We start from the raw sequence: 24,868 nt of genomic DNA, 5'->3' as shown, positions 1-24,868 counted from the left end.
AGTACTAACATGTATTCCTATTAATTACACAATAAATGACTGATCCATGTAACTCTGAAAATAACATTCAATATATATTCAATAAGCTCTTTTTACAGACAAATTCCCAACCCTAAAAGGCTTGGGTTTTTTTAAATAGAAACATTAGATTCTGTAGCAATCTCTGTGACTCCTGAAGAACATCTACACAACCCCAAGGTGAGAAAGCACCCATCTATGACATTCTGCTACAATACCTGTTTTCACCCAGATAGTATGCCAAATTACTTGTTCTGATTCAATGTCAGTGGAGAAAGTCATGGTATAAACAACCCTGCCTTAGGGCAAGGTACCGAAGGCAGCAATTTGCCACTTCCTAACGCAATGCTTCAAAATATAAGATGGCACTGCACAAGATGATTATCTTAAATAGAAGGTGATTAAAACTAATACTATATGGTATCCAAGACAATTTAACACCTGTGTTAGTTCACTTTTATTCCTATGGTATGTTGACTGAACAGGCTAAAAAATACAACGTAGGGATAACCTGGGAGTTTTGTCTAGGAAAGATAGCCCTGAAATTCTATGATTAAATAATTACATTAACTTTCACCAGCTGACATCAATTCTTTCTATATATAAAACACAATGCACAGAAGGAAAGAGAGAGAGAGAGAGACTTAAGGAGATCAAATTATTTTCTGTGAATAAATTATCTGATTAATTCATTCCCTCCTTCTATGTAGAAAAATCTATAAGCCAGTTCTAGATTCTGCAAAGGTATTTGTTACTCCATAGCTCTATCAAAGGCTTTGAATGAACAGTGTGCACAATCTGCAATCTTTTCACTGTCTATGAGCTTTCTTCCTCAGCAATACCACTGCTTGCTGTTTGTAGAGAAAACTGGATGGGCTAAAGCTTCATGCTGATATGGAACATTGAATTACCTAGTTCAAAGTAGCCCTCGAATGATGCAAGGATAAACATATCCTTACTGTATGAGATGAACAAGACTATTGATACCCTTATATTGTCATGCCTTGGAAACTTGGGGGAAAAGCAAAGCTGGATAAAAGAGCATAGAGCCAGGAAGGAAGGAGTGAAAAAACATCTGTACAGATGTCGGCCAGAGGATCCAGAGAGGGTTTATTCCTTTATAATGAGGGTTGAAATGACTGCTTGACTTCTAAGTTGAGTCTGGTTTTGAAGTAACCTCCCACCTCAGAATATTGCTAATGAGAACTAGGGTTAAAAAGGTATAGCGTCATACCTAGTAAATATTTCTATCCGATTCATACAAAAAAGAGGAGTCTGCCATATCTATATCATTACAGCCACAGGTGGATGTTTTCCAGCATCTACCTGTTGGGATGGTGCTGATGTTAGAAAATTATTTTTATACACCTCCAGAAAACACCAAAAGGGGAATATCCAGTAACATCTTATAGTTTGAAAGCCCCTCAGAGTCAAATTTTAAAAGTGAGTCTTTTTATTTGCTATGAATTTGGGGGCTTTGTCTTAATGTGAAATAGGATAGAGGCACACAGAGATGAATGAGCTGATGTTCTGTAAATCAGAACCTCAAGTCAGGTCAGATTAATAGAAAGTGCCATCCTGTGGAAAGACAGGATGGTGATCATTTTTATGTGCCAAGGCACCTCACTCCTGTAATATTTTAGCTACAAAAAACGTTTGGTATATGACTAAAGTAGAGAGATCTGGTGATGAGCCAGTAAAGGACTAACGTTGCTACCTGGAAGATGATAACCAAGACCACTACTGTGGGCTGACATGACCAAAGTCATTGTATATCGACAGGCTGGCCTGGCAGCAAGCTTTCAGTCTTGCAAGACCCTTTTGCGAGGGTCAGTCCAGTCCTCCAGCACCTATCTCAGCAGGCTTTGCTGCCTCCCTCCATTCCACATGCCTTGACATAATTCCCAACACACACCCTTGTTTTTGTGTCCTAAAAGCATCATTTGTGGGGACTGCAAGACCCTCATTATATTTTCAGTTTCAGAAAGTTTTCTGAAACTGAAGAAGATGCCACCATCTGTATTTCCCCAGTTATCTCAGCATCCTCAAGACTAATGAGATTGTGAATTTCTAGTAAATACATTACATGGACTAAATCACAAAAGTGAGGGGCAAACCTATCTTATTTTCCCTGTGTGAATCTTTCTCAGCCTTCTGTTAATATTAGGGTAATACAACTATACAGAATTACAGCCATGCACTATGAAGAATAGTACAGCAAACTGCAGCACTCACTTTACCTTTACAGAGAGCTTTCTGCTCCAGCCAGCAGTTCCTCTGGAGAGTCTTTCAACCCTGACATCTCCTTTCTTTCTCACTCCTGTTTTCTTCTCTGGATTTTTTTTTTTCCTCTCTAGATCATGCCATTGTATCTCCCTCCAAACCTTCCCGCTACACTCTCTCATGTTTGTTCATTCACTTTTGCCCTTGCTCTTGCTGAAGGAAGACATCATTTGAGGCCCCAAAAGAAGCTGGATGGTTCTCATCCCTGTTTGTGTGCATCAGAAGTGTATGTGTGTTCTAACACCTTGTTAAAATTTTAAGACTTCCTAGCTTTCTACCCCCCTGGTTGCCATAGGCAGGGTAGAAGCTGAACAGCAGCATTCAATTAAGCTAATTTAACATTCTATTGCCTGTCTCAAACAGAAAGGAAAAAAAAAACCAACCCACAACATACATAGTGTGCAAGATAGGGCAACACATTTGTGCTTGACAGTCTTTCACAAATTGAACAAAATACAGTTCAAAATTAGTTTTAAAAGGCAATAGAAAATGGACATTTGGAAATTAGTTTTTACACTTAGTATTGAAAATATGACTTCTATTATCTCAAAAAAAATAACATTCTGCAAAAAGTGGAGCCTGGGTGACAGCATTTCTTAAAGCAGACAATCCTATTGAGTCCTTAGAATAGCAAGCAGCACCGTCCAGTGGCAATTTTTTCCTATTAAGTTCTTAATTAAGGCTAATTTACATACTGCAGAAGTGCCATAACACCCAAAAGAAGATATTTTTCCTTAAAGCACACATATTCAGAGCAGAGCCAGACTTCTACCAAGACAGATGTAACAATTAGACAGGCAATAGTCAGTGTAAAATCAATATTCATATTGGATTAATAATACAAAACAAGTTATAACATATCAAGCCGGGGTCCAGCTGAGGATTTTGCTTGCTGTTATACTGTATTTTTATTTCAATTTAAACTTATCCTGTCCTTGTCTTGCAGCACTCTGCTTCCTTTACACTTCCTTTGTTGCAGTGACGGCAGGTAAAAATGATTGCGGTTTATCTAACTGGTGCTGATTTTGTCCTGTTGGAGCCTTCTCCTTTGTGCCAGTGGCTCTGCTCTATTCAAGTAGTAGAAATCCCAGCACCTCAGTGGTGCTGATCCAACACTTGCAATGTGCTCCTGCACACCTGCTTTAAAGTAATTTTGAGCCTTCCAAAATGCACAGAGGTCACATCCTCCTCCTAAATCAGAGAAAGGCAGGGAATGACCATAAGCCTTGGTAGTCCATGCTGCTTAATTACTATCTCAGTTACAGGCTGTTCTCTCTGAGAGAGCATCTAGGGTATTGTTTGGCGAATATTTCACTCTGGGGGACAGGACAGGTAGATCCACCCCATGTCCGGATCCCCTTCTTCAGTCCAGTCCTCCAGCACCTATCTCAGCAGGTTTTGCTGCCTCCATCTGCTCCACGTGCCTTGATACCATTCCCAAAGCACACCCTCCGTTTATGTCCTAAAATCATTCTTCATGGGGACTGCAAGACTGCCTTCATTATATTGCACATTTCCAGCTGGGGGGTGGAGGGGAAGAAAAAAAGAGTAGACTTTTGAATGTAATGGTGCTTTAGGGTTATGGGGACTCCAAACCAGACCTACAACCACATGCTGCCCAGGAAGGATGCAGCTAGCCTGCTCCAGGGGGAGCCAGATTTTTCTTCAAGTTGAGTTTTTCTACTGCATTTTACGGTTTAGGTTTCACTATTTTGTATTCAGGTTCTGTGCAACCCCCAGAGTCACAACATTTATGATTTCTGCCTCAGGCTAGGAAGTTTGCTCTCCAGGCCCTACCTCTTGGCTGCATTTCTACCTCACTGTAAAATGCTGCAGATAATCAAGACAATACCAAGGCAACCTTCTCTTCTCTTGGTCAGGACCAGTAGTGTCTCAAGGAAGGAAGAGTTTGCAGGAGAGCAGCTTTGCCCTGCTGGAAGCTGGCCAGCACACCCAGGGGCATGGGCTTTCCTGCTCTGCCTCAGTCTTGGGCTCTTTTGCTCCCTCCCACCCCTGGACAGGAGGGCAGATGAGAGCAAACTTTTATTCTTGCCCAGTGAGGTATGGTTGTGACTCTTCACCAAAGAGGATACACGGTTTGTTCTGATAATCTACCCCTAATTTTCTGCCAACTCCTACAGCAGTATTTTAACTCCCCTTCACAATTTTTCCATCCTAGCAAAAATGAAAGCAATAGCAGGAGGAATACATTCTCTCCCACAAAGGCCAGGGAGAGCAGCAGCTACAATTTTCTCTTTTTACACTGTCTTTTCCAATAAAGGCTATGGATTTTCTTCTGTCCCTTTGCTACCAATCTTTTGGTAGGATATATGTGGATGTGGGAACACTCTAATCCACACTCTGTCTATATTTAAAGACAGATCAATATGAGAATGGATGGGAAGTAAGAAACCATGCTGAGTAAGCTGATCACTAGTTTCTGTGACTTTTCTCATCAGAAAAATTCTCCCTTAAGATTAGCCTATTGCCATCATTTAGTATTATGTTTCGTATACTAGTGAATATTTCTTCTGCTTTCCTATTCCCTCTCTGAAGCATAATTTTCCATGTGCAAACAAATAGCTTCATTACTGGAAATAAGCAAAAAACTGGACTGTGTGAGGATAGACAGCAGTAATAACAAATATCTTATTTCATTTATAAAAATGTTTCCTGCCAGGAAACACTGGTTCAACCAGCCCACAATGCTAGAAAAATGGTGAGACTGAAGCACATAAAAGTTTTGTTGTCTGCAGCTTATTTCTGCTGGTTAGATGCTATTAAAAATCACTCAGCTTTGAGTTAAAGACATTAAGCTTAGGGGATGTTTATTCATAATTTAAGCTAGTTAATAATAGAAAAGTAATATGGAGAGAAACTGACACTCTCCATTTCCATTAAAGTAATAAAAATTGTGATTATAAGCCCATACTTCATGCTAGTAAGAACCTAGAGCTTTTAAGGCCAGATCTTGCACTTTCAAGTATTTGTGTTTTAAGCAGAAATACAGACATGTAAATGTTATTCAAGATGTCAGGTCATTAAAATGCCATTTGTAAGATCCTGGCAAGATCTTTCTTAGGGCAACCTACAAGACAGGATATGAAAATAAATGATAGCTCCTGTCATAAAACAAGCCCTATGCAGAATTTCTGATACTTGCTGGTATCACTTTTCTGCCATTTGATGTGCTATTGGTATCTCTTTTTTTTTTTTTTTAATTTAATAAAATGAATGTTATTCTGCCTTTTCTCCTGACTAAATAAAATGTTTTATAAAATAGCTTTTAAAAGTCCATTACCTTCCTATTTGTTTCTGCTGGCTTATTTAGGTATCATAAACAGCTAATACTCCACTTTAACCCACAACACAAAATAAATATATTAGTAAAGGAAAATATTGGACAAGAGCACACAATAACTCAGCCAAATTAATGAGCTCTGCCCTTTAATAATAAATGTTTAACATTCCTCCTTACATTTGTCTAATTAATGCAGCTCCAACATAGCTGCAGATATGCAGTTAATAATTGCTCATAAGAGCTTTATCAACTCAAGAAACTTTTCTAAATACCAATAAAACTTTATAATATTGACAGATATTTTAAGATGTAGATAGGCAGATAGATTTCTTTTCAGGGTAACCAGTGTATTATCCCATTCTTGGTGTATACAAATACAGGCAAAAGAGGAGAAATCAAAGATAGCTTACGGTATTGCAAAGAGGAAACAATGAGATTCTATCCACACTACTTTTCCTTGACTATGCTGTACCACTAGAAACAACCATACACCACTGCTTATTGAATCTGAGTGAATAGGGTGTAAATAGCCACTTTAGTTATATACATAGAAAAAGGCTTTGCTGGAAAAAGAATGGAAATCAAAGAAGGCAAAAGACAAAATGCACTCTTAGCTGAAAGAACAAAGATCTTTGCAGCAGAAAGTGTAAAAATTAAATTTGCTAAGGTTTTTTTTGTTTGAGTTTTTTTTCAAGTTCTCAAAAGAGGCTACACATTTTGAGGATCAAAACTAGAAAGAGCCTATCTCGAAATACTTTGTGAACTAATTTAGTACAGTGTCATCAGCGTAGAACTCTGGACATCAGCACTTTACACCAGATGTCCCTGTAGAACAATGTGAAAACATAGCCCATCTTACCTATGTTCCTCAGTAATCCTGAAGGGTCAGGCAGTAGAGCTGAGAACAAAGGTAAACCTGGCACACCTTTTTTTTTTTTTTTTTTTTAACATACACTTGTTTTAATTTCCTGTGCAGTGTAGGCTTCCAAGAACAAAATGGAATACTTCATTGTTTTAAACAAGTCTATAAAATAGTATAGATTAGATTAATTCAAAAACACCACAAGAAGCAGAATTTTTTTCTCCTTCCTCCTCTAGGAGAAGGGGAGGGAACAGAATACTGAAATGCAAAGAGGGAACTGATCAATATTTGAAGAAAAATCAATTTCAAGAGAATGAATGTCTAGTTACTGAAGGAAAGGATGATTAGATGGGGAAAAAAAGAAAAAAAAACCCACAGTTTTCAAACAGAAAAGGTAACTAAGAGATGTCTATCTAAAGAGAGTTGAAAGCATATACCAAAATTTCAACAGGCAGAGTAGGATTGTGAAGTAAGAAGACATTCATATTTGTGGTAAGAATAAAAAAAGAAATCATTAGAAATTAAAGAGGGAAAAGAGGCGGCATCTTTTACCAGAAACATACTTGTATTTTATGAATATGTAAAACGTTATCAGTTTCAAAAGAAACAACACTTAAAATACATGTCTGAAGAAACAAAGTTCAACAGCTTGATGTGTCTTCTGAAGAACAGCACATCCTGAGACAGTGAGACTTCTCCACCGACAAGGACTGGTACTTCACATACATTGACCTCCTAGCAATTTGATGCTAACAGAAAGGCAAACAGCTGCCTCAAAGCAGAATTTACCCTGTGTCTTTACAGTGGTGCAAGTTTGGAGAAGATGACAGTTTACAGTAAATGCACTTCATTTTCCAACTGGAACCTCTTACTTCATCAGCTTTTCCCATCATCTGTATCTGCAGGAGGCAGAAGCTCTTGCAGCCTGTTCTCCTGCATGCTCCCTGGTGCCTAAGGTGGCAAAGAGCAAGGGAAGAAGGGCAAGGAAGGATTAAAAGGAAGGATTAAAAGATGAAGACAGTAGGGTTGAGGAGGTTGTGGGCACAAGATCTACGATTCATGTTTGGGGAAAGGGCTGTGCAGGAGGAGCAAGGGGCACACTTTCAGGTGGCGCTTGTGAATTGTAACAGATGTTTCCTCTTTCTTCATTGTTACAAAAAATACGTGAAAATATAGCTCTAAAACTTGTTTGGGTGTCCATACTATCTGAAGTTGGACCTCTATTGCCAATGATAATGAACAAAACACAGGAAACTAATAAAGACTGATAAAAGATGGGGAGCAGCAACACTGAAAATGAAAATCCATGAGAGATCGCTCCTTCAGCAACACCAATTGTTTTCTCTAACAGTGATGACTGCTAATGGAATAGAGCGAATGTGTTAAGAAAGCAGGACTTCAGGCACTGAAGTTATAAATACTGAATATAAGGTAAGCCATTATTACATATTCTAACAATATTAACATCCATCTCTTGCAAAAAATCCATGAGGGAACCAAACAACAGCCAAGTTTTGTTTCTATGATAGTTATTTCTACCTTATATATTTATAGTTTAAAATTTACTCTGCTTGTAGCATTTGTCATTCCTACTGATGTTACGGAGAAAACAGCTAATATCATGATGCAATAGGTGACTTTCCACATTTCACAACTCAAAAAAGTTTACTTATAATTATCTATTTCTACCTTTGAATTTGCAGAAATAATTTTTCTGCCAACAACAGAAATTTCCTTGATCTTTTCACAGAAACAATAAGCTAATGAGTTGGTTTAAAGCTTTTTCTTAGAAACAACAGGAAAATGCATGCTTTCCTTGTCTTTGTTTTTCCGTTTCAAGCCTTTATTTCCTTTTACACATGAATTGTTCCAAAGCAGCTTTCTAGGATGTAAACATGAAACTACCCTTTACATATATTAAAAACCTGATGTTTTCACAATTGCTAAAGTGTTGCATAGTTGGCATTTTTTGAAAATAAAAGCTGCATTTAAAAGTATTAAGATTATTTTGGTGCTGTGCTGCATGCCTACATATATTTACAGTAAAATGTAGTCCAATCCCCCTCCACACTTAATATTATACCTCTTTGCTCATTTATAAAGTACATACAGGCATTTTTATCTTCATGAATAAATCACCATTGTTGAATGAGATAATCTAAATGTCTAAAGCATTTGTCATGTTGTGTGCACCCATAATTGGTACTTGATTAGAAGGTGTTCAACTATCTTACAATTTCAATGCGTAACAGGATGAAAAGCTTAAAATATACAAAAGATGTGGAAGAAAAATGAGCATACTGGACATATTTATTACGGAGCACCTGTAGACTTGATTTGACTCACTTTCATACTAGTATAAATCAGGTGTGATTCAACTTGGAGAATTCATTGACAGTGCTGATGCTCACATGAATAAAAAAAACCAAAAAAAACCCAAACCTGTTCCCCACCCCATATCCGTTCTTTATTTCAAGATAATTAGACAGTAAGTGTTTTCAGTTCAAAGAAGCCAGTTGGAGCCCTGTGCTGGTTTTGACATGTTTTCCATCCTTAGTGCTGATGCAATGCATTTTCATTGGGTTTGGTACCTCAAGGCTTTGGAATAATATTGCAATATATGTTTAAAGTTCCGTCCCTCGACTTCTTCATGCTAACTCAGACTCCATTTCCTCTTTAAATAGTACAGTAAAAGAATTTCTAGATGTCATTCATTAAAAAGTGCACTCAGTTTAACCTTTTAAAAGTACACTAAATTCATAGTTTGAGGTGCCTTAGAGAAGGGAATAACCAAAGCTTTTTTTTCTTTTACCTTATCTTAAAAAATAATTAACTTAAAAACAGATTTTCCAAATCTTTTATAACCAAGACTTATTTTCACTCTCACAGGCAAACTATAATCCTGTTAAAATATTAAAACACTAATAGGTCCTAATAGAAAAATACACAAGATGACTGTAACTTTAATATAACTTGCCAAAATCAGTTACAACTCAGAAAAATTTCCTCACACATATCTTATTCATGCCATTAGCAACACTAATGGTACAGCAAGGATTCATATACACATTTTAAAAGTATATTAAAGCCCAAGAATGAAACCCTTCCTTGTGGTTCATTTACAGTGCAGGGGAAAAATAAAATCAAAGTACAAAACTGGCTTACTTCCAGTATGATCAGCACGTAGACACCTACTAAGATGATGGACGCAATTGTTACTTGTGCCTCTATATTTGCATGAAGGTATTGATGCCTCATGGAGAGAGGAACACTTCCAGGCTCCTGTAGGAAAGCTTGAATGTTTATGAAGATGGTGCCTCTGGTGAAAGAAAGAGAAGTTTTGCTTATTTCTGGAATTAAATACCGTTAGTTTTATTTATGCATTAATTTTATATTGGGTACCTATAAATACACGTTACATCTTTACAATTGCAAGCAACTTTTTAAACATTTTCACTCTATCCCTCTAAATAGCATTGTTTGGAAAGTAACTGAAGTACAAACCAGCCTTGTAAATCCATTTGAAAAGCAAGAAGTAGTCATCCTTTCCTGCCCCTCTGAAACAGGCAGTGACAGATTATTTTTAAAACGTTATCTACTCCTTCATAGTCAAGTCTATGTAAACTAGTACTTCAATGGATCATTTCTCAGTCTCTTAGCCAACCTGTTTGGTATCTGAAAGGTTCTAGTTGTGATGATTTGCTGATTTCTTCTTGAACTTAAGGGTAGAGACCAGTTGTATACCACCTGCAAGAGAGTCACATTTGGCAACATTAATAAAAGTCAGTGAAAGTGATACACCTCTGATCTAGGGGTTTATTCCTCTGTTTTCTCTCCTGTCCATTTAGGAAAATTTTTTGTGGACAGGGCATAACACACACCAGCCTAAATTAATTCCACCTGATTACATATGTTACAGGTGCTCAGGTTGGAGCAAACTCATCTTCATGCCCGCCCTCAATCAATGAAGTGAGAGACACCTCCAGGGGGTCCTCTGGAGAGGGAATGCCAAATCACACTTTGCATTGACTAAAAGGAGCCTCTAGGCTGAGAGACAGCAATATGGTTCACTCCGAAAGACTGCCCGGGAAGAAAACTAACATACATAAGGTACAGATGAGGAAAAGCCCAGGAGCAACGTCATACCCCCAGACATGAAGAGGATATGGTAGAATTTCAGTAAACAAAATTCCTGTTTGCTGATCTTCTAGCAAAAAGAAACAAAAAAATCTTCAGAAAATAAACACTTTCTGAAACTTTTCCCATTACTACACACTGATATTTATGCAAGTTTAGCCAAATATACTCTTTACATGTAGATACAGATATTCTGTCTTTTTTGAAGAAGAGGAACTTAAAAAATTTGGTTAATTGCAGCCTAAATCCTAAGCCTGTCCTGACCCTGTATGCTATACAGTGCAGAAAAAAACCCTCTTAATCAGCCAGCTTGGAACATCTGACACAGAGAAATGCCTGAGGAGTATGCAGGCAGAAAAGGTTAATTTGGCTACCTACTCCTTTGGTCATGTCAGGACCACTGCTGGCATGGCAGCCGAGGTGGGCTGTTGGAGCCAACTGTGCGCTGGCAGCCCCGCAGCAGCATGAAGGCTGCTTGGGGATCACTGCCAGCAGCACAGGTTACAGCAGCCTCCTCATCACAGGGGTAGGTGATTTAAGAAAATAATTGCCATTATGGTACTGTTTGCTATGCCGAGGTAGTGGAACTAATCTTTTGCTGTAGACTGTGAGATTGGATGTAAGTGGGAATACTGATGGCATTGTTCACCTGTGTTGTCACTGGTAGAAACAGACCATCCTGTCACATATACAAACAACTGACTCTCATTCTGTATATCAATGCTATTAATTAAATGATGAAGCTTATTTTTATTTTTCAGTGGTATACAATGACAGGCTGTAAAAGATCCTCTTTCACTGAGTTCTCTGGGACAGAGCAGCAGGAACTTGTTATAAACATCAACAATGAGACAGCCTTAAGAGAAATAAAGTCAACAAATGTGACACATTTGTGAAAATAATTTGCAACAAAATGTGAAAATGTATTTCAGTGAATGCAAAAAGGCACTTTGCACTTGTTTCTTCCTTCCAAGACAACTTTTGAAATGTTGCCTATTTTAAACATAAGAACTTCCATGCTAAGTGTCAGTCAAGGGCATAAGTTTTACAAAATTTTAATATAGGAAGCTAAAGAAAGTCTTACAAAGACAAAAGAAAATGTAACTTTACTCTTATTAGAATAAGTTTTCTAATGCTGACATTGACACACTTCACAGCGGGGAAAAGCACGACCACTTAATTGGCATGACAGTGATGGAAATATAAGTGATAAAACACATCTCAGAAAAAGTGAAAGAAAATTTAAAGACCATCACCTGCTGCTGCTGTCTGCTCCTTGATCGAGTGTCTTCACTCTGGTTGATCTGTACTACAATGTATTCCTCTGTTGGCTGATCAGCTACATCTGCTACAAATGGGCCTCCTATGTCTAACTTCAACAGAGCAGAATCACGGAAATCGGTCAGATTCATAGCTGTTAATAAAGTTGTTAAGGTGTAAATTTCCAGTAAAAATGGGTATAGGCTGTACAAATTCCAGAAAAAAATATAGATTAGTCAACTTATACTGAAAAACATATTCTTCAGCTAAAAGGCTTAAGAAACTATGAAAAGAATAAAATAGATGTCTACTTCTTCACCAAGCAACACTGTTTTGGCTGGGTTTCCTAAGGAAACAGGAGTTATGGGTTCAGAACAAATACATCTGTCCTTTCCTACTGACTTTTGAGATCACCGGTGCTTTCAGCTGACACTGTAGATGTGCCAAAGCTCCAAAATAGCATACAGAAATACACAAAGAAACAGAAAAGCAAGGCTCTTTAAGTGCTTGTACTAGATGAAGAACTGCATCATTAGCTCAGCAATTCAAACATCACAGAATTTGTACTGGGGAAAATACTGCGGAAGCTCCAACCACAGGGAAAACTAAACCAGAATCAATGTCCTGTTCATGCCAGCAGATTTGCTTTTTGGTCAAAATTTTACTCACAATTTTTCAAACATCTGAAAGACATATTTTCAAGCTCCTCTTAGTTGGAGTACTCACAGACTTTTTCTCCTCCAGCTCCCTCATCTACTTTTTCTTTCTTTCTCTCTTGGATATCTAGTATGAGGTGTGGTCAAACTACATTCCTAGTCTAACATAACTGAGAAATCAGCCAGCCATGATCCACAAAGCCATTGGAAGTCTGGCTCTATTAGTCCCAATATATCTAGGACTATTTAAACTTAGTATTGTGATAGTCCACTTCCAGCATGGTTGAGAAAGAAGCATCCCTGTGGGCTTGAGGAAGAGGGAAAGCCTGAGCTTTTAAACCCTTCATAGTCCTTTTGTTACTATAATAGAGCCATATTGTAATTGTTTTGCTCCTATCTGTGATCAGATAGAAAGCTAAGGCATCACCAACAAAAAAACAAACAAACAAACAAACAAACAAAAAAATCCGGAGAAGGGAAAAGAAGAGACTTGATTTTATACATATACATTCTGTTGAAATCATGCGACTTAATCACAGCTTGAATATCTTAACAGTTTTAACATCTGACATTTAATTGAGCATACTACAAAGAGTGAATCTGTTGCAAAAATATGTACAAGATCATATACCTAACCAGAAGGATTTTCCCAGAAGGATCTTTTGTTGTCCACAGAAGTCAGAGATTTTAACAGGAGAAGAAAAAACACAGTATAGTTAGAGGAGACTCAGGGCAATGCTGTGCCCTGTTTCCCAGCAAGCTCCAGCAAGGCTATCCATGGTAGACATCTCTAATGGGGAAAGCTTTAAGACATTATGCAGTGATCCTTCATCTTTAAAAGAGTTGTTGCATTTTCCACATTCCTAGCAGAACTGGATCTAGAAAAGAGATCACTCTCACTCTAACCCAAAAAAGACCCTAGCAGATCTAGTAGCAGGTAAACAGCTAATGCATTGCAAAGTAATATAAATGTCATCGTGCTCAGCACAATGAGCAGACCAATCACCACCAGTGTCACTCACAGGCTGCTCATTAAGAATGAACCTCCCAAGCATCTATTTGCTTAAAGGAATCACACAGGTGAGGATTAAAAAAAAAAACCTCAGATGCAACAAATCAGGACACCACCTCCAGTCAGGAAAATTTACACACACAGCCCTTAGCAAGCATAAATACAAATTACTAGATTTCTTTTCTGGTTCTGAAGGTTTTAAGTGTGCTTTGGCATCACAGTTTTTCTGTGTCCTAATTAATACATAATATTAGTCTCAACTGGAACTATAGCTATACCTTTAACTAGAGGCATTAATTATACCTTCTAAAAGGCCTGCTGACCTGAAGTCGTTAACCCAATGATTTGGGACACCTCTTGACAGTCTGCCTTTTATTAGGAGTGTAGCCAGTAATTTATGTCTTGAAAAGCTTCAGGTGCATATAATTATGGCAGCTTCCTTTTAAGCAATACTTTTAAAATAAATCCTGTAATTACCTAGATGACACATTCAGGAGCTATTATAAAGGATGCTTAAAATTAAAGGGGGGGGGGCAGAATTCAACCTTATTTTCAAGAAGAGTGGTTCCTTCCTTCTTTTCCTATAAAGATGAGGATACTTAAGAAGTTTTTCCATTTGTTTCTGTGCATTTATAAAACCATCAGAAACAGCCCAGCAAAACAGGTTCTCTTTTGATTGCATGTGGAACTGAACATCATTCACCAGTCTGCACTGAGGCTCTGAAATCCCATCAGAGTTATCTTTCTCCAAACAATATTTAGAGACTCTCTCATAATTCCATTGTTAGACTGCAGCAGATCACAGCCTTTATGAAAGGTGGAATCAAAATAAACCAGGAGAAAACTTCAGCCACATTTATATGAATCAAAATATGGTTGTTTTTTATCAAGCTGCTCTTCAGAATATTTTTTACTACCTTACTTGGTTTTATATTTCCCTTAAATTGCCAGAAAGTGATTTCCTCTATATTTTAATCATTCAGATGTGACTAACTTTTGGGAAAGCTATCTTTTTACTTCTAATATCCGCTTTTATATGGCAACTTAATCATGCTGGGACTTTTTGTCTTGTCTGAACTTTTTTTGTAATGTGGCCTCCAGTGTGTGCCTTTAGAGCAAAGAAATCTCCCTGACAAGATTTACAGCCAGAGCTGTTATTTTTTATTTCACTTCAGCCAAGCTGCCTCATTTTCATGTAGTTCCATTCTTGAAATTATATTATTGTTGTGAATTATCTTGTCAAGGGATTTGCGTTTGTGTATGCTTTGTGCACCATTACACAGTGGCTGGCTGTATTTACATCTGGCACCAGACCGGGTGCACTGCTCAGAGCTAAACCAAGAGCTGTTTTTTCTGATCTCAGTTTCTGACTAGCTGCTCCTAGAAGGTATTGAAGGGTGTGTGAGAGTCATCTCATGTCACTTTACTTTTATGTAGTAGCTTATGTAGGCAACGTGATGGAATAAGATGCACTGGCTAAATATTTACATTGGTATTCATTCACCCCAGTTTATACTTCTGTACTGTGGACATCTGCATCTGAGTTTGTTACTCCCTTAAAATCAGTGGAAAGAGGATGTTTTTAAGACGCAACTCATTGCTTCATTTTAGACCACCTCACAAAAATGAGAGGAATCGCTCGTGAGAAGCGTCAGTTCTCTCTATTAACTATAAAGAGAGCCTACAATGACTAACTCAGGTGTAGCTGAGATGAGTCACTCCCTAAATACTGAGTCCCTGCTCTAACCTCCATCATGCCATTAATTCAGTATGTACAGAGCCAGCTGAAAAGCCATGACTGACAGAGATTCTCTGTTATATTTGCATGCAGATGGCTGACTTTATGCTTTCTTTAACATCTACTTGTATCACCTACTCTGCCTACTGTAAAATGTACCTTGAGAATACTATGTCTATTGATTATTTTTTACCAGGTTTCTCAGGTGCTTGTATACTCTTGATCCTGATTTATGACTAGGTCACTCATGCTAGTTTCTCTAAGATATTATCATTTTAAAGAAGGCATTTTGCCTGGGTCTTAGCATCTATTTTTACATGTTGTCCTTAACTGGGGTTATTTCTTCTTCAATTTTTGCAGTTTTCTCTTTTGATATCCTGTCCCTCTTTGTAGCTTATGAGGTTGTTTTTACAGCATCCCTTCACAATATACCAAGTTGAACCACATATTTTACTATACCTATTGCTTTCCCCATCTGAAGAATGCTCTGTATCCTTTTTTTTTTTTTCCTCTCTCTTTGGAGTGTCAGCAATCTTGTTCCATTTTTGTCTACATTGGATCCATCCTTTCTCTCTGTGTTCCACCAGTTCTGGAAGTTTTGTGAGTCCTTAAACTTTTTTTTCTACAGCATTTTCTCAATGGTGGTTTGAGATTGCTTCTTTGCCTGCCTCTGCACATGGTCCAGGTCTTCATCCATCTCCTTAGCAGCTTGAACATTGCCTGCAGGCCAAAATGCTTAGTATGTTTCCAAGACCATCAACAAACATAAATGATTTTTAAATGTGTTCTGCACAGAAAAATGATGGTGGAATGTCTGAGAGTAGAGAACTAGAGTTACAAAATTGAAAAAAATCGAAGGGGTAAAAGAACTAAAGGGATTACAGAGGTTGTTTCAGTCATTAAGTTGATTTATACTCCCTGGGAGAAGAACCCATTTTTAGGACCTCCATGGAAGCTGAAAAGTCTGCTAAAATCTGACTATATTCTTTGCCTCACAGTCTTTCTTTCTATATATACCTCTGGTTCAGGAAGTGGGAAAGGTGATTTTCAGTGTCACTAATGGTCATGGCATGATTACAAGTTTTCCTAGTGACCTTTTCTTGCTCCATGATTAACACAGTTGCACCAAGCATTCAAACTCATGCAACTTCAGCAAGGAATTTGATAATAAGGTCAGCACATTTACCCATCCTATATCTGCTTGGTCTAGAGCCTCCCCATCAACTTCCATATGTGGAATTGTTCTAAATAGTTCCACTGAATCCAAATTAAATGAGAATTCTAGCCTATGATGTAAATTTCAACATATTGTTGTTATTGAGATACATCTTTTACTTTCTGAATTTGAGATCTTAATCCTGGACTGGATGTGATGAAATCTCTTAGAGCGACTGAGGAGAGAGGTAAGTCAGTGAAAATGGCCACTGACTACTCAATTTGATATCTCTGGGTATGTCTCATTTGGACTGACTGGAGACCTGTTCAGCTGTGACTTGAGATGATGTATTTTCATTAAGTTTTGTACTGCATGTAAAGAGCAAGTGAGTAAGGAACCCTTCACACTGGGTGCTGTGCAAATACATACCTTGCAAAATGTCAGCCCTTGCTCCAGAAATTTTACTGAGGAGATATCAAACATTTAAAGCAAACAATCAGCTCAGGACTGAAAGGCTTTAAAATATATTTATAAAAATGCAAGATCCTTGGCCAGACTCAGAAAGAATTCACAGTCCACTCCCCAGTTATTACCAAGTTTCAGGTTCAAGAGAAGGAAGTTCTGACAATCAGTCTGAAAAAAGAAAATGAAATTGCTTCACCTAGACTGAGCTAACTTTCCCTCACCTATAGTGGGAACTGGCAGAAATACAGAGCTTGAGAGGGAAGCAAACAAGATTGTTACCAAAACACTTGTCAGGGACAGAGTAAAGATGGCAATTCACAGCTCAATGAGGTAGGTGTGAGACCCATTGCACAGAAATGTTCTGGAAGAAGATTTGCCTTTTCTTTTAAAAAGAAAGTATTTTTACTATTGAGAAGTGTAGAAATAACAATAATTGTATCAGGTAAAGTGAAAGAAAAGAAGGCACTGTATCAGGGAGACAGGCACTTCTTTAAATGACAGTGAGGTAGCATACAGTTTGATTGCATAATTCCTTAATAGCATCCATGAATCCCCATTACTTTTTAATTTCATAAGCCTAGTTCAATTCAAAAAGTTAATGCACAGTTCTGCTCCAGCTGTCTGTTCCCCATTGCTGGAAAACAGTTTAAAATTTTGCTTAGATCAGGACAAAAGTTATTAGAAACAAAGGAACAATCACGGAGTACATTTAACATTTCAGAAGATTCTTGAAGTGTTAAAACATATGTAAGTTGTGGAGAAGAACAAGAATATTTCTCGATCACTGTTTGGTCAACCAGTTAATGGAGAGAAGTTATCTGAAGGTTTGAATGGCCAAACAGTTACAGAAAACAAAAATGTTCATGTCTTAGAATAGGTACATGTAACTAAAGCAAGAAATGCTGAAAATTATTTAGACTCTGTATCTCTTCTTCTGTTTTTATAATCCGCTTTCCAAAGGCATGTCATCTTATTAATTATTGATGTTCCCCACTTAACATACAGCCTTTGAGCAAAAGATCTGAAAATGCTTCACACATTTACATTAATAGATATGTTGAATCTTGCTTCCTGCAGAAAAGGGTCCTCTAGCCAGGCTTCAGTATAAACTTACTTCTTTCTGGTATTAAAGAGTTGACTGTTAGAATTTATAAGCCAGTGAATTCTGAGTGTTGTCAAAAAGGAACAATATTACCACTATTTTGAAAAACTATACTAAATCCACTGAATTTGTATCTGGTGCCAATAAGGAAATCAGTATTTAAAAAAAAAAAAAAAAAGAAAAAAAACAAAAAACTTAGACTCAAAAAGCTTCTATTAATTCACAGGAGGCAAGATATTGTTTTCATAAACTGCAACCAACGCACCTCAGTGCTACATGCCAGGTTTGTACCCATGGGGATTGGCAAAGCAAAGGGTGATACAAGTAGGCTAATAGAAAAGAAGATAATGGGAAGAAAAACAGCTAGAGTAAATCCAAACAAGAGATAAAGGTATAGAAACATAAACAAATGGGAACTAGAGCAAGTGGAAAAGTGCTAAAGAGATGTCATATGAAAAGCAGGTCACCCCCATACCAGTCGAAGCAGGTCTCCCCACCACCAGAGACAGAAAGTCCTGCCTCTGAGCAAGCCTGAGATCTAATGGATATGACAAAAAAACCACAAATATCTAAGTGACACCAGGATGACAAAGGATATGAAGTCCAAAGGGGATCAATAGATTTGTTTTTTAAAAATATTTCAAACTTTAGTTCGATTTTTCTAGTGTATGCAGACACATTGTATGCATGAGTACACATCTGTAACATACACATCGGTGTGCATGGGAATTTCTGGGAAGAAATAGAAATGAGAGGAAGCAATTTTTAAAAAAAAAAAAGGATACAGTGGTTAGTACCCATTCAATGTTTCTTAAGAGCTTTTGAGGCATAAGGAATAGGTAAAGAGTGTTCATTTGCATAATTTGGCATGATATGAGCTGAGAGACTTATTTTCCACCCAAAGCAGTCTCATATAATAACCTCTAAGGGTTTTGTGACAAAGACTACCACAGTACACCTGCCAGCCTACCATGAAATTCTTGTAGATATTCAGATAGTAGCACCTAATGTCCACTGGGAATACTGCAGTCTGTTAGCCAGCATAAATCACATCTTCAGCACTGCTGTGCAAATGGTTAACCTTATCCAAGCCTAGCCAAAAAGGTGAATAATTTCTTCACTATGCAACAAAGTGGAGGACAACCACATGAGCTTACTTCTGCAGAAACGAAGACTGGCAGCAATGGTGAGATGACATTCAGAATCGCTTGTGCCTTTTCCAAAATTTGTTTAGAAATGCAGTCTTTCTCCTTGACCCTTCTGCTTGAATTACCACATCACCTTGAAAATGAAGCATGGGTTTGCTGGATTGCTTGCCTCTCACATATTTTCCCCCAGCTCAGTGTAGGAACACACAGACAGAACATCCAGTCTTCAACACACATGACACAAACTAAGCAGCTACAGCTCCAGGTTTGTCAAGTAAGAAAGGGGAATGCTATATTCTAACTGTCTGACAGCTCTTTGGCTCAAAGCATCAAGATATGATAGGTAAAATGTGAAATATGGGAACTCTTGTTTGTACTCAAATCCCAGTCCCACCAACACTTCCCTGAAGCAAGCAAAAAGGAATAACTGATTGCAGAGCCAGTGTGTACAATGCAGCAGCTATGGTTCCAACCCAAAATCTGTGGAGAGAGAGTAAATCCTCAAGTTATGGTATGACAGTTGACTAAAACTTGAACTCAAAGACTTGCTGCCAATACACCCTCCTTTGGCAGAATGGGTCATGACTGCCTTGATGCTGTTTGAGACCACACATATATAGGAGCTTTCAACAACAGTTTCAAGGAGGACAAAAATATTGATGTGAGCAGGATACTGATGGGAGTTTACAGTTGAAATTGTCACGTCCTACTAAATCTTCACTTGCTTTCTTCCAAAAAGCAATCTCAACTTTTAATTATAAATGGTTCTCAAGCACTAACATTTTCTTCCTCATTTACCCTACTAATTGTCGTGTTATATTGTGTCATTATTGGCAACAGTTAGAATACTAATCATCAAATCTATTTAAAATGGACTCTCCCTGATCAAAGCTATGGAACTGCCCAGTTAAATAGAAAAAAAAAAAGTATCAGCATTTACAAAATTAAATCCTACTGCACCTTTTCAAAACAAGATATCTGCCAGGAGCTTGTGAAATATATCTATAGGTGAATCATCTTCTAACACTAGTGAAATAAGAGCCAAGCAGATTGTGGACCGGACTGATTAAACTAGAAATTTAGTGGGAACAAGAGATGTAATTTATTTACAAAAGTTTTTGTTTGTTTACTAACTGAATGTTAATCCCTGCAAGACTTTTCACATTCAGGTCTGTATTCACCTGCGATGAATCATTTTTATTTTGGGTTATTCTATTGCTTGTTCTTTTGAACAGTTCCTTGGCAATCCGTGGACTTAAATTCACTACTGAGCAATTTTGCATGGAAAAGTTGTAAAGGAATCTGCACCTCCACTGAAAAATATCTACAGATGCACAAAGTCATACATAAGGCTGGGCTAAGCTGCTCTGGAAGCATGTCTGTGAATTGTCTAATTTCCTGCTTTTGAAGGAGTTCACTGGGTAGCATCATGGTCCAAGTATGCACTACAAGTATGTTACAGATGACAGTACACAAATGGCCTGGCATGCAGTTGCTGCAGCCAGCTGCATGTTCTAGTCATGGTCCCAGCTATCTGCTGGGCCTTGATCCCACTGGCTCTGCAACCCACTTCCACACTCTTGACTTCATGCAGAGGCCGGACGCGAGGACTGGATGGACACCACAAGGTGCCCCAGACAGGTGCCGTTCAGTATGACTTGGCTAAGGAGCACGACTGTGGCCTGCATCAAACAATATGTCTACATGGAGCACAGGCTCTGAGGACACCCCATCCTTCCAGGGTATAAGACAGAAAACACCCACCCATTCAACCAGTTTATCAATGAAACTTCAGTTTGGGGATTTTTTTCAATGAAAGAAGGATACAGAAGCTTTCCAGAGGTGACACAGCCAACATCTGCCAGGACACACCTTGATCTGGATAAATGCCAAATAAAATCTAGGGCAAGAATAAAAACCAAACATTCACTATTAGCGAATACAAAAACTAAAGAATACCTGCTAAGCCTGTATTAAATACTTAAGACTCTTTCAAACTGTACATTAAATTGTAAGATTGCTTTCAGTATTTTCAAGTAAGTTTCCAACACAGCTGAAAAGCAGCCCTGGGATACTTAACAAGGATGACTAATATTCCTTCCGTAAACTTACTGCTAAAGTCACACATTCAATGTATTTTATCCAAGTATCTTTTAGGACAAACTTGTAATCTCAAAGATCTGTCTGGAAAGCAACACCCACATCTGAGGGAATACAGAGTGTCATCTTTTTTGTCTCTGATACAGAAGCCCCACTAGCCAAAAAAGGGTTCCTCACAGCAGCTAAAAGGATAAACTTCAACTATGTTTCTCAAGTCTTGCAGCCTAAGATTTTGCTGATATTGAAGATTTTGGTAACAGAGGGCAGCACTCTGGCAGCCCCAGGAGGGAGCTGCCTACCTCCTCGTGGCCTTCTGCCTTTCACTCCATGGAGCACTGTGATTGCTGGTGCATCCTATCTGGCACAGTTTTTCCTATGAACATTCCCTAGGTGTTAGCCAGTATCTAAAGACTCATTCTAAATTCAACAAGCAAGCATTAAGGACATACAAATTTGAGTTTAACCTGCCTCCTCAAACTCAACTGCCTACCCTACCACATTGTCCAGGGTGGTGGCTAGTGTACCAAACAGTGGTCCAATTAGGCATAAGGCCCTGTACAGTATTTTCACTTTTTGCCATCTTGCCCCCCACCTTGAGACATTTTTTTATTAGCTAAGACCAAATATCACACTTAATTTTGAACTAATTCCAAGGAACTGGGGCAGGGGGAAGGGTTGCTAATTCAATACTTACAGAGCAGACAACTACAAAGATAAAAAGGCCTGAAACTTTTAGGAATTTTAGACAGCATCTGAAATATAAGAAACATGTATTTACTATATGGCTAGTTCAAAACAAATCTTTTCTGTTCTCTTAATAGCTCTGGCATTTCAGAAGCACTGTGGTGAGCACTTATGGGTGATAATATACTGCGTCAGAGAATGGACACCACTACACGGGGTCAGCAGGGGCTTAGGAAGCCTTGGTGACTATAAGGGCCTCCTGGCCCAGGTCTGCTGCCAGCCTGGTCTCATTGCACAGAGATTTTACCCCTCAGGCTGCAGCATGAGCTGGCGCTGGGACCTGCAGCCACTTCTCTGCTGCTACTGCTGGCCCCCAACAGACCCAGTGCCCCATCAGCTCGCCCTGGTCTCTCCCAGGGAGGCAAAGGAGCATTGCCGCCACAGGGAGGTGGCATGGCAGAGTAGAAAGCACAAGCTTGTTGCATAGAGGGGTGATGTCATGAATGACTCCCTAAAAACTGGACTTCTGATATACATCCTGAAAGGTGTTGGGAAAAGACAGTTTGAAGATGAGAAGAAGCTTTAAGAGTCTCATAGTTTTAATAGTGTCTTTTTAAATGAAGTACACTTCATGAGCATCTCTAGATAAACCAACTAGCAAAATTTAGATTTTTTTTTTTTTTTCCATAGCATATCTGCGCCTTTTGAAGGAATGCCTGGTTCTAGAGATTTGATGACATCAAATTTTCTGAAGTCTCAGAGCTTACTACTGAGTGGGTTAGGCAAGAATAACTCCAAATTAAAATGTGGATGTTGAAAATGCATGCTCTCAAGTAAGAAATCTTAAGATTTAACACTTTTAAATTACCATTTTTTTAATCTTACTATAAAGGGCAACTCTTAACTAATTATTTTCTTGCTGCCCACCACTATGTTACACAGATGTCTTTATTTACATAACTCTTTTTGGTGATTTGCCCTTATTACATCTTTTCATTAATTGAAGACATTGAAGTTCTTATTCCATTTTTCAAAAGTAAACATTCAAACATTGCTTTTCTGACAGAATGACAAATGCAAGGTTTGATGTAAGCCTGATGACAAGCAAGAAGGAAAACATTTCAGGTTCCTAGGATAATTAGTTGGTAAGGGAACAGCGCAATAAATAGCTGCATTGACAGGTGCTATAGAACAAAATATTAAAGCAGAGTAGTCTGAAAAGAGTCAGAAATAATTTTTAATCACAGTGGAAATAAGTCCCTAAATAAAGTTCATTGACTGAAAACAGCATGAGTGACTAGAGACCCATTTTTTAGAAACATTGTTTTCTAAAGATCCCTTCCTCTTTAGAATTCTCCAAACAGGCAGAAAAAAACCCTAGTAAATTAGCTAGTAAAAATACGTTGCCACAGACAAACTGATACAAAGGGGTTACAATATCCTATGAAATACCATGGTAGCATCTTTATGCAAACTTTGTACAGTATAAAAATCTAGAGAAGGGAGAGGAAGACGGGAAGCCAGCTAGGTGGCTTCTGAGAGAAATGCCAGGTAGCCCTGCTCTAACAAAAACCAGGGTGGCAGAGAGGGGGAAGAGGATAATAAAAGCTTGAAGAGAGAAGAATGACAACAAAAGCCATTATCAGCACCTCACAACTGATAACTTCTTTTGCTATTGTGTGATTTATGGAAAATACCTAGTGCCAGCTTAGTCATGTACCCTCTATTCTACTTGTCTATTCTCCCCATCTCTACATTACAGTTCTATTTTGGTATTTTTGAGAATTTGTTATGTTATAAATTATCAGAGCCCAGTCCAGATTGGTTTCATTTTAAGGTACTTGATATTTTCTCTTTGCACCTCCAAATTATCATTTCTAATAATAATAATTCAAATTATTATTGAAGCAAGAAACAGCAATAACTTGATTTTAAGACATAAGAGAAATCAAAAAGCATTAATTAAGCCTTCATAAATTCATAACCACTTGTCTGTAAATAACAAACTCATCTAACGGAGCTGGCGAGATATAATAAAAAAGCTTCTGGAAATGGTTATTTTATTAAATGTAGAATTTAGAAGGCTCTTTTCCTCCCATCTGTTTGTTTTCAGGGCATTTTGTATTAGGGAAGGAGCGTTTTTAACGGATTACTGTTGAGAAGGTATCAGCCTTTGACTGCCCATGGTTTGCAATCTGTCTTTTCTTACAGCACTAATTTGGCACAGAGATGCAAGTACAAACCCTGTGCCAAATCCTGCGCTGACATACACCTTTGGTGCAATCCTATTTGACTTCAGTGAGAAATGCATGAAGTATAAATCTATGAAGGATTTCACCCCCTGTTCTAAACCAAATGATTTTTATTCTGTTCTGCATGTGGTGTTGGGCAGTTTAGCTCCATTTAGTATCTTAGCAGAGTTATGCTGATTTATGACAGCCAAGGAGCTGGCCCCATACGTACAACCCGCACTACAGCAATGAAAATATTTCACGGGAAGTTCTGCCAGAGAAATGCGCTACCCCCCAGATTATAAACCTACACTGGACTGGAAACAATGGATTCTACACTCTCACTCAATGCTTTCGTTCCATCAAATACCAGGGAAAGCTGCTGTGAGCGTGAAGAAAGATGTCTGCCGAACTTCTTCATATCTGCTCAATATTGCGCTAATTGAAGCCATTCAAATTCTCCTGTTCCATTTGTTGAGCAGCAGTGCAGGAGAGTGGCACTCTGCACAATACTGTATGCACAATGAAAGGAGGAAAACAATTGTGAAGTGATGTGCTAAGACAACGTACAAACTGGGAAAAGATGCATGGAAGTCTCATTGGAAAGGCTACACGGATCAACGTAGAGATGCAGACATGCAGTGCTGGGCTCCATGCAAATCTGCAGAGCAGAGGCCAAACCAAACTAGCAAAAACTGTTGAAATTCTGGAAGGG

At 38.2% G+C, this 24,868-nt stretch overlaps 1 protein-coding gene across 1 annotated transcript in view; it reads right to left on the bottom strand.

The window, feature by feature from the left end:
• OCA2 (OCA2 melanosomal transmembrane protein) overlaps window positions 1-24,868 on the bottom strand; it is a 200,490-nt gene that overhangs the window by 148,504 nt on the left and 27,118 nt on the right. Inside the window, exons 4-8 of the mRNA XM_075723222.1 lie at window positions 21,933-21,990; window positions 20,966-21,038; window positions 11,858-12,015; window positions 10,129-10,211; window positions 9,630-9,783 (exon numbers count right to left, since the gene is read on the bottom strand). Coding sequence (XP_075579337.1) covers window positions 9,630-9,783; window positions 10,129-10,211; window positions 11,858-12,015; window positions 20,966-21,038; window positions 21,933-21,990 — 526 coding nt within the window. The remainder of the gene's footprint in view (window positions 1-9,629; window positions 9,784-10,128; window positions 10,212-11,857; window positions 12,016-20,965; window positions 21,039-21,932; window positions 21,991-24,868) is intronic.

This window comes from Pelecanus crispus, chromosome 1, assembly GCF_030463565.1.
Source record: "Pelecanus crispus isolate bPelCri1 chromosome 1, bPelCri1.pri, whole genome shotgun sequence".
NCBI lineage: Eukaryota > Metazoa > Chordata > Aves > Pelecaniformes > Pelecanidae > Pelecanus > Pelecanus crispus.
This window is presented reverse-complemented; position numbering and strand designations above follow the sequence as displayed.